Source organism: Malaclemys terrapin, chromosome 7, assembly GCF_027887155.1.
Source record: "Malaclemys terrapin pileata isolate rMalTer1 chromosome 7, rMalTer1.hap1, whole genome shotgun sequence".
NCBI lineage: Eukaryota > Metazoa > Chordata > Testudines > Emydidae > Malaclemys > Malaclemys terrapin.
This window is the reverse complement of record NC_071511.1, coordinates 23089325-23099650: the sequence shown is the minus strand read 5'-3', so window position 1 is coordinate 23099650 and position 10326 is coordinate 23089325. Positions and strand designations below refer to the sequence as shown.

General features: G+C 44.5%; 1 protein-coding gene across 1 annotated transcript in view; it reads right to left on the bottom strand.

Annotated features, from left to right (window-relative positions):
- Positions 1-620: 620 nt before the first annotated feature.
- EEFSEC (eukaryotic elongation factor, selenocysteine-tRNA specific) overlaps positions 621-10326 on the bottom strand; it is a 176359-nt gene continuing 166653 nt past the window's right edge. The window contains exon 7 of the mRNA XM_054036074.1: positions 621-1649. Coding sequence (XP_053892049.1) covers positions 1465-1649 — 185 coding nt within the window. The 3' untranslated portion in view covers positions 621-1464. The remainder of the gene's footprint in view (positions 1650-10326) is intronic.

The window sequence follows — 10326 nt, the reverse complement described above, 5'->3', positions numbered from 1 at the left end:
AAGTTTTTTTGCTCCTTCCAGCTCATCCCTGTCACCAAATAAATAAATCCTACAATATTTTGCTCTGTTGAAAAAAAGCCACACAAGCCAGCAGAAAGGGCACAACCCCTATTCCCATTACTGGATGGCTGATCAATAATGCTTTGGCAAGCAAGAGAGTAAATGATCTATTCTGGTTATTTGTTTAGCATTCCATGTGATCTAAAGAAATATGCTGGCTTGGTGCACGTGGCCCCATCTCATTCTCATGGCTGGTCCCAGCAACCACATCACTTACTGACAGCAAATAGTGTTACTCCTTTTGATCAAATGACACGGGTGAATGTTTTGGTGTTGTAAATCCTTAGTTCAATCCCTGCTCAAGAGTGCAGCATCTGAATGTGTACAACCATTGTTAGTATCTGTGTTTGGGTGGCTTATGCTCTACAAGAAACAAATAAGGGACACGGGAGAACTGTTATCCCCAGCTTTTATGAGGTTGGGGCGAGAAAGCAGAAGTACCACCTATGAGAGCCTTTCTAAACAGCTAATAGTTTCTAAAGCGCCTTAGAGATCTTCAGTTTAAAAGCCCTTATACTGCAATATGGTATCTTAATTTAATGAAATAAAGCCAGTCACTATTTCCACAGGCAACTTTGTGTTTCATTCTCACAAAACAAGCACTTTGGTTACAAAAATTAAAGCAGTTCCAGCACATATTTTCTTAGCAATTATTCAGAACAGCTTAGCCTTCCAATTTCCTAAAGAATCCAATAAATAGCCAGCAGACTCTCAAAGGCTGTGTGAAATATTGTAGAAAAGCAGTTCTGAACTGCCAGACTAGCAAACATAACAATACAGACCCTGAAATTATGTGCATATGAGGATGTTCTAACACTGCAGACTGTCAAGATATAAATCATTTATACAAAACTTCCATACCTGTCTCTCAGACAGCATCTCACATTATTAGATCTGAAAGAATCTAAAACATCTATTTTAATTTTCACCATTTACATTGGGTATTTTTTGCCCCTCTCTCAGCTTGGGGCGTGAAAGTAGACTGGTTAGTTTCATTTACTGGTTCTCATAAAATTTCCCAAATGCTACTGGGTTTGGATTTTCCACCTTGCTGCAGAATGTTTAAATTAAAAGAAACTTAAAACATTTCACGAAAACATTTCTATCAACTGTAAAACACAACCGTACAAATTGGCAGGTGACACTTGCCAAGAGGGACAGCGGGGAGATTCAAATAGCAAAATCAGAACAAACAGATTCTGGAGGCCAAGCGAAGTCATGGGGATAGGAGGACTTTCCAGCTTCAATCCAGGTAGAAGGCGCCCTTATAGGATGTTACTGAGATAAAAAGCCTTTCAAAGTCCAAGGTTTTCAGACAAGAAATACGTTCCACCTGAATTCATTTTGGTGTGTAAGCCTTTTAAGGACACTTCAGACATCAGCTAGAAGGCCTCTTCCGCCTTCTCAAGATTGAATCATTTTCTTCTGTGTGTCAAAGACATATCTTTTAAAGAGAAGGTTGATAGTAACAGGCTGGGCTGAGTCAACCTTGCTGCTTTCATCCTCTTTGGCTGCATCTCCCTTCCCTGCCTTGGATTTCTTCTTGGAGGGGACAGTGAGAAACACCTTTGTATCTGACTTGAGTCCATCTGAAAAAATCAAAAACATACATGATAAAAAACTGCCTGTCAGCATTTCAATATTACAAGTGTACATCTGAAAACAATGAATACGTGAGTTCATCATTGCAATATACCTCATTTCAAGGATTTATTGGCTAAAACTAAAATTATGACAATCCTTCAAAAGTGCAGTTCAGAGTAGTTATTCCCTGCAATCCAATATAGTCTCCTGCATCCTCATTCCCAGATCCATGTTCTTTGCGAGCTCTAATACAGTTACCCCCCAAGCCATCTCCCTTCCAAAGTTCTGAGGGGATAAATAGTAATGGATTTTTAACAAATCAGATCAAATTGCCTGATCTAGGCCTTTAAAACTCCACAGACTTCCCTCTTTATCCTGCATGGATGCTTTCCAGCAACCTCTTCTTTCTTGTGAGTGGATTTGGGGACTAGCATTTTTAAAAAATCAGTAAGAGCAAAGTTAAATGTGACTCTATTTCTGAGAAGCAAAACCAACTTGTCCAAAAAAATTCATATAGAAATCTCACAAGAACCTAAGTGACAAATCAAAGATTAAAATCCTGAAAAAGTGTAGCTCCATAGGCACCAGAGGTCTTGAATACTTTTGGTCCATTACCTAGACTGGCCAAAAGTACACTGCCCAATACACCACAAGTAAAGCAGTGTTTCTGCCCAAAGCACCATATATGTTAACCGGTTACAATTTTTTTTACGTGGCCAATCCTTAAGAGGATCAGAATTTGGGGGAGCACGACTGGAAGTTTAAACACTATGCTCGAAAAGGATTTAAATCTTTTGTGTTCAAACAGGAATATCTGCCCTTTTCTACCTAAACAGCAGGGGTTTTATTTACCATTTTTATGTTATTTTAACTGGTCACATTGGTGACATTTCAGATAAGAGATACAAGGTAGCCAAGTCCAAATAAATGCTGCAAAACAGGGGAGATACTGCTCCTTGGAGACTGCTCTTGAAGCCTTTTCTTTCTTAAAGCAGATGACAGAGAACCTCTGAGAAGCATATTCAATGCCACCTATCTGCATACTCCAAAATGTAGCTCTCAGGCATTTGGCCAGTTTCAGTTCAGGTGTTTTTAACCTGTGGTGTCATGTAACCTTATCTCAAACACTTAATCAGCTTCTCCCACCTCATTCTGAAATTCAGAGACGGAGTCTCGTATCATGGCCTGACAAAAAGATTGAGATGCTTATGATTTACTGGAGACAGGAGGTCTACAAGCACATGTGATTTGCTCCATTACAGACACATCTAGTGGGTATTTACAGCTGATTGTGGGGACTCAGCACCAGAGCCACCTTCTCTTCTTGCTAAGTCAGATAGTAAATTGCTCCAAGAGGCATTCACAATGTGCTGCAAAAGTGGGGGGGAGGAGAGGAGAAGAGGAATCACAACAGCAAGAGAATAGGAAATAAGCAGGTCCTGCAGCAAAACCATTACACTGTCAACCATCCCCCTTCAATTCCTGTAACGGAGGTTCTGAAAACACTGCCAAATCCTTGATACACAGCGCTCTAAGGGCTAGTCTACACTACCCGCCCAGATCAGCGGGTAGAAATCGATCTCTTGGGGATCGATTTATCGCATCTCATCTAGACGGATAAATCGATTCCCGAATCGACGCACATACTCCCACCTCATCAGGAGGAGTAAGCGCCATCGACGGGGGAGCCACGGCAGTCGATTTGCCACCGTCCTCACAGTGGGGTAAGTCGAAAAGGATAAGTCCAATTCAGCTACGCTATTCGCGTAGCTGAATTTGCGTATCTTAAATCGATTCCCCCCCACCCTAGTGTAGACCTAGCCTAACAGGCAGACCACTCAAAGCTCCATGTTGGGGGGAAGTGAGGACAATCAGGTGCTCTCGCCAAACACAAAGGGACGTGGGAGTATGGGAGAAAAGGAGCACATTATATAGGTACATAAATTTAAAAAATACATAGCCTAGGGTTGGGGAAGTCAAATGTCAGGCAGCATTAACTTTGCATACTTTCTACAAGACCTCCTGAAATGTATATGAATGACCAGTACAAAGTTTTCTTCTTTTATCTTCAGATATTGGGATATAAAAAGCAACACTTATTTCATGTGAAAGTGACTAGGTTAGTTTCTCCCCAGTGGCTGAGAAGTTTAATGATAATTATCCTTGCATGTGGAAGATACAATTAATCAAGTTAGATAATATAGTAAAACCTGACCTCAAACACGTACTATATGCCTCCACTACACCGTACAATTGTTTTTGTTGTTGCTGATTTTTATAAAACCCAAACCCAAGGGCTGTCCACATAAAACCTATTTTAAAAAGTTTTTACTTGCATTATGACCACCTTTCATCATTAAAAATGAAAGAATCTAATCATTTCATAGAAAGTACCTTCTTTTACATTTGGAAAGTATCTAGCACATTTTGAATCCTGGAAACAACAGCAATAATAATAGAGATGGAAAAAAACTATTAGCTGATCCAGTGTAGCTCCCTGCCTGTGCAGGATTTGTTCCCTATTGCACATTTCCACTCTTTTGATCGATCTCATTGCAAATGTCCCTAACTTACAGGGCTTCCTGTACTTCTCCAGGGAGACTGATTACTTTTCGGACTTCACCGAGTTTAGACAAGGAAGCTGTGCGGTTTAGCTTCACTTTGGTTACTAGTCAGTTTCCCTTTCTTGGTCTCATCACTAGTATTATGTTGTTGCTGCTGCTGGAACACTGCTGCTATTAGGAAGATGTTTAAATCCAAATCAGCTCAGAAAGGCCCATTTTCATTAATTACAAAAGATCATGAAATATTTCAAGTCATATTACTAGGTTGTGCAAGACACATTTTAATTTAAAAAAATATCTAATTTGGGGGGTTAAAACTTGACAACAGTGGCCAACATTTTCTATCTTGGGTGTCAGAAGCTAGCTACCTAATTCCATACTTGGGAACCCTTCCTCTTGGTTTATACAGAGTTTAGCACAATAATGCCCCCAATCCTGATCGGGGCCTCTGGGTGCACTCACAATATTTAACATTAAACAACCAGAATAGGGAACTGGCTTGAGTTTCAGAGGTGCGGTACAATCACCATTCCAAACGAGCAGAGCATCCATTGCTCCCACAGAAGCCACTGAGAGCCTGGGGTGCTCAGCACCTTTGAAAGTCAGGCCACTCATACAGGCCACTGCCTAAATTTAAGCACCCACATTTGAAAATTTGGATTTCAAGTAAAAATGATGAAAAAATGAAAATGGAGCCACAGAAAGTGTAATGAACTGCGGGGCGGAGAGGGGGGAAGGGGAGGGGGTTTAAAGCAACCTCCTCTCCAATCCATCCAGAAAAATTGAAAAAGAAAGAGGCAAAACTTGACCTTGTCTGCAGGCTCCACACCCATTCAGATTCAAACAAGGCATTATGTGCAAGAAGAGTTAGCAGGAGAGATGGAAGAATGTGGCAGTTCCTACAAGTGAAATCATGGGCTGCCAGCCAAATGCAGCTCAGGTATTATTAAACTTGCAAGGTATCTAAATTACTTAATCAGATCCCATGGCCCTCATTTTGCAAACAGATTAGGTGGCTGGCATCATACCCTGACAAATGGCAGTTGCTGTTTTTTTCACTCTGGTGCCAGGAGGTCTATGGCTGAAGAGGCTCTATGATACAGAGCAGTACAAAGGAGCAAGCAGAGGGAGACAGGCAGAGAGGCACAATCTAGGTTTCATCTACCTCCGTGAATTTCTCGCGTTACACACAATGCATACTTTACATTTTACAAAACCCAGGAAATGAAGGGAAATATATCTGTCACCGAAGAAGGCATCAGCCCTTTAATAGCTGGAATGACGGATATTTTTAGATGAAACTCTAGTTTAACTTACTTACATTAGAGGTCTAATCTCTCCTGAACAATGACTACGTTAGCTTGAATACATAGTGAGAAATCTGTTCCATTAATTAAGTGCTGCCTGTACTAGGATTTGTAGCAAATGTTAATAGATTTTTTTCCTTCCTCTGTTGGACAATTACTTTATTTTGCCAAGTTGCTAATGGATTAAATTTAAAAGGTCTGTGTGTTAAAAAAGACTTTAGCTTCAAAGTTCTAACACGCACCTTGCCCACATTGCTGGGAAATACCTACATATTAATATTATTAATGGGCAGTCCTCAGAGGCATAGTAGATAGCTGAAAGCTTAGCAAATTCATTCCCACCCATCAACCTGCTTTCACCACTAAGTATATAACACAACTCTCCCAGCCAGACCTTATTTAAAATGTATTTATACTGTAGACTAACCTAGGTTAGAGAAGGAAATGTGAATACACAATAGCTCCTATTATTACTCTGTTGTAAATACCACGTCAGGACTCTCATACTAACTATAGGATTCTTCTATTTTAGCAAGGACTAAAGGATTCATCCCAGATTGTATATTTCACAATTCCAGAAAATGCAAACTTTGCATGCAAATGAAAAAAATAAATCCCATCAGGAAAATTAATTTCAAAGCCTCAGAATGGCTTCATACAGCAGAAAGATAAAGATTTTTTGGAACAATTTTATATTTTCAACAATAAAATAGGTTTTGCCCTAATTTATGTTACATTAGTTTTAGTTTATAAAACATTATTATAACCAGATTTTTACAAGTGCACAGGCAAAAATTCTTGTCTAATTGCAGAAAACATGCAATCACAACAATTTGGTACACCGATAACATGCAAAGAAATCCTGGGCTTGTATTTCTTCTTCCTCTTCTCCTATCAAATACCTGATACTTAGTATCTACCCAGTCAGATCCGGCAATAATTCAAAGGCTGTGCCAAATGGAGTTTTAAGGTTCCCCTGATGCTTCATCATGATCATTTGCTTCTTCATACCTACCTGATCCCTCTAATAGGGTCTGATCCAAAGCCCAGTCACATCGATGGACCTTTTCTCATTATCTTCAATGGTCTTTGGATCAGGCCTATAGGGAAGAGATGACTTCACTGCTCCTAGCCAGTAGCCAGGATAGCAGAGGAGCATTTTCCCCCCAATACTGCTCTGCAAGTGGACCAATTAAGAGGTGCTGGCAAAACAGGAATCCTTCAGATTTCCCCTCTTCTTTGAGTTGAAACAGAAATACCATTAAGTAAAAACAAAACAAAAGTAATCCTCTGCTGCATAGAAGAGTTCATGAACATTCTTCATATGTTCATTTATGATTTAGGTGCTGGCTAATACGGGTCAAACAGGTGGTGAACGCCTTCCAGAACTCATATGCTGAGAAGATACATGAGGAATGAATGCCAATTCCTCCATGCAAGTGATCCTCCCTCTGCCTCATCAGATCCTCTCTCCAACTTGACCCACTGCCTAACTCAAATCAATTGCTTCACTTCCACTTGACTGTATTCACTCCTCTATCTCCTATCCCCACTGTTGTATATTTTTAACCTACTAAGTGTAAAAGACAATTACTTGTTCCATGACTGGTGTTGTTGAGATGTGTTGCTCATCTCTACTCTCTGTTAGGTGTGTGTGCTCGCCACATGCACCAGTGCCGGAAGTTTTTCCCCCAGTGGTATCCGTAGGGGATTGGCTCTGGCGCCCTCGAGTGGCGAGCACATGCCATGGTATACGGGGCACAGCCGGATCCCTCCACCCTCAGTTCCTTCTTCCAGAAATTCCTACAGTGGGGAAGAAGGGTGGGTCATGGAATGGACATGAGCAACACATCTTGAAGAACACAAATTCATGTCCATTCCATATTAGGTGACTCCCAAGCAGTACCAACCGAGGCAAGTAGGAGTTCATGGATGTGTAGATTGCAACACAGCTCTGCCAAACCGAGCATCAACTCTGGCCTCCTGAGTGATGGCGTAATGCGCTGTGAACGTGTGAACCGAAAACCATGTCACGGCTCTGCAAATATCCTGGATGGGAATGTGCACCAGGAAGGCTGCCGAGGATGCCTGGGCTCTGGTCGAATGGGCCCTCACATTCGGCAGTGGTGGGACCTGTGCCAGCTTGTAACAAGTCTGGATTCAGGAGGTGATCCGGTTGGAAATCCTCTGTGAGGACACCAGAAGGCCCTTCATCCTGTCCGCTGTCATGATGAAGAGCTGGGTCGACCTGTGGAAGGGCTTGGTACGCTTCAGGTAAAAAACCAGGACATGTCTGACGTCCAAGGCATGCAGCCTCCTTTCCTCGCTAATAGTGTGTAGTTTGGGACAAAACACCAGGAGGAAGATGTCCTGGTTGACATGGAAGGAAGATACCGCTTTCGGCAGAAAGGCTGGATGGGGTTGCAATTGAACTTTGTCCTTGTAGAACACCATATACGATGGCTCCGATGTCAGGGCTTTAATCTCCGACACTCGTCTCGCTGATGTGATCGCCACAAGGAAAGCGACCTTCCATGACAAGTGGGAAAGGGAGCAGGAGCCCATAGGCTCAAAGGACGGGCCCGTGAGCCTAGAAAGAACCAAGTTAAGGTCCCATTGTGGGACAGGAGCCCAGACTGGCGGGAAAAGCCTCGCAAGGCCTCTCAGGAATCTGCTCGACGTGTCATGCAAAAAAACTGTCTGACTTTGGATCGGCGGGTGGAAAGCGGAGATGGCCACAAGCGCCAGCCCCTGGTTCTTAAGATGAAGCAGGTAATCTAAGATAGATTGTAAGGAGAAGTGTGATGGAGAAGTGCTATGCTCAGACGCCCAGTGGGAGAACCTCGTCCACTTGGCCAGGTAGGTTGCTCTGGGGGCACAGGGGGATACTGAGGCTGACGGCTTGTCTGAGGCCCCCCATCACCGACCTGAGCCCTTGAGAAGGCCGAGTAAAGCTCCATGGGTACCAGGCAGCTGGCCAGTGGCCCTGGATTAAATGGCGATACTGCCAACACCGAGGGTACTGCCGGTGCCGGGTTTTGGCCCGCCGGCAATGACCCCTGTCCAGTGCCAGAGCTTGAGCCCAAGTGGTTGCTCTCAGGCGACCACGAGCGAGTAGATCAGCTATCGCGGTCGCTGCAGTGACGATTGCTGCACCTGGACAGGGAGCTCTCCACTCAGGATGAGTCCCTTCTGCGGGTCCTAGGAAAGCAACGGCGTTCAGCAACAGCATTACAATGATCTACGCCTCACGCTGCTTGACTGGTACCGGGATCTGGAGCAGGTCGGTTGCCAGGAAGACTTTCTCTCCGATCTTGGGAGACCAGAGAGGGTTTCGCCAAGCCAGTCCTCTCTGCTTTCGAGGACTGGTTGCTCCATGCGCGTGAGCACTGGTGGGATGTCCCCCACGATGGGGAGCAGTGCCGCTGAGACGGGGACCTATTTAAAGGACTCAAGGTGGGTTTACCCCTAGACCGGGGTAACACTGTAGCCAGCGTGGGCAGCACTAGTAGTGCCAGGATATCCTACATTGCTTGCAGGGCCTCGGGCGTCAATGGGACCTCTAGTTGGCAAAGGCCCCAGTCACTGTCCGGCCTGGCAGACATGGGTTGGGGTGGGCTGGACCACTTGACCTGAGCTCGTGCCCGACTCCTGCAAGGAGGTATTGAGCTGTCCTCCTCAGGCCTTGGGCTCCTCTCCTGCCCTCTCCTTCCCCTTGCAGGATGTAGGAGATTTTCCTCTCCCAGTCTTCTTTAGCCGCTTGGCAGGTGGGGTGCTGCATACTGATGCTGCAGTGCTCGGGGCAGATTCAGACCTTGACTGCTCCGGTGCCAGAGTTAGCGCTGACTCCACTAGGAGCACCTTGAGACGAAAGTCTCTCTCCTTCTTAGTCCGAGGTTTGAATGACTTGCAGATACGGCACTTGTTGCTTATATGCGACTCGCAGAGACACCTTAAACAACATTATGCAGATCACTAATGGGCATTGATTTCTTGCAGCAATCGCATGGCTTAAAGCCTGGGGACCAGGGCATGCCCCATCCCTAGGCTAAGTTCCATTCGGGGCCAACCAAGTAAAAACACTAACACACTAAGGGCTTGTCTATACTTACGCGCTGGTTCGGCGGCAGGCAATCGAACTTCTGGGTTCGATTTATCGCGTCTTGTCTGGACGTGATAAATCGAACTCAGAAGTGCTCCCCGTCGACTCCGGTAATCCTGCTCGCCGCGAGGAGTACGCGGAGTCGACGGGGGAGCCTGCCTGCCGGGTCTGGACCACGGTAAGTTCGAACTAAGGTACGTCGACTTCAGCTACGTTATTCACGTAGCTGAAGTTGCGTACCTTAGTTCGATTTGGGGGTTTAGTGTAGACCAAGCCTAAGGGAAACTGTTAACTATGTACAACTGTTTTACAAGAAAAGTTCAAAATACTGAACAAAGCGAAGAAAAGCTAGCCGAAGCAGCAGATGTTCCAGCACCGTCACTGGCGGCAAGAAGGAACTGAGGGTGGGGGGAGCCAGTGGTGCCCCTTATACCGCGGCATGTGTGCACCACTCTAGAGGGCACCAGAGCCAGTCCCCTACAGATACCACTAAGGGAAAAACTTCCAGTGCAGGTGCATGTGGCGAGCACACACACCTAATATGGAATGGACATGAGCAAGCACTCGAAGAAGCCGCCTTGCTCCTTCTTGTGGATCCCAGTCCACAGCTTCAAATAATCCTTTAGCCCATTCATTGCTCCATTTCTCCTATCTACATAGTCTATTGTCCTCCCGTGTTTTCTCTCCTTTTGTTTTGCTGTCTTCTGCT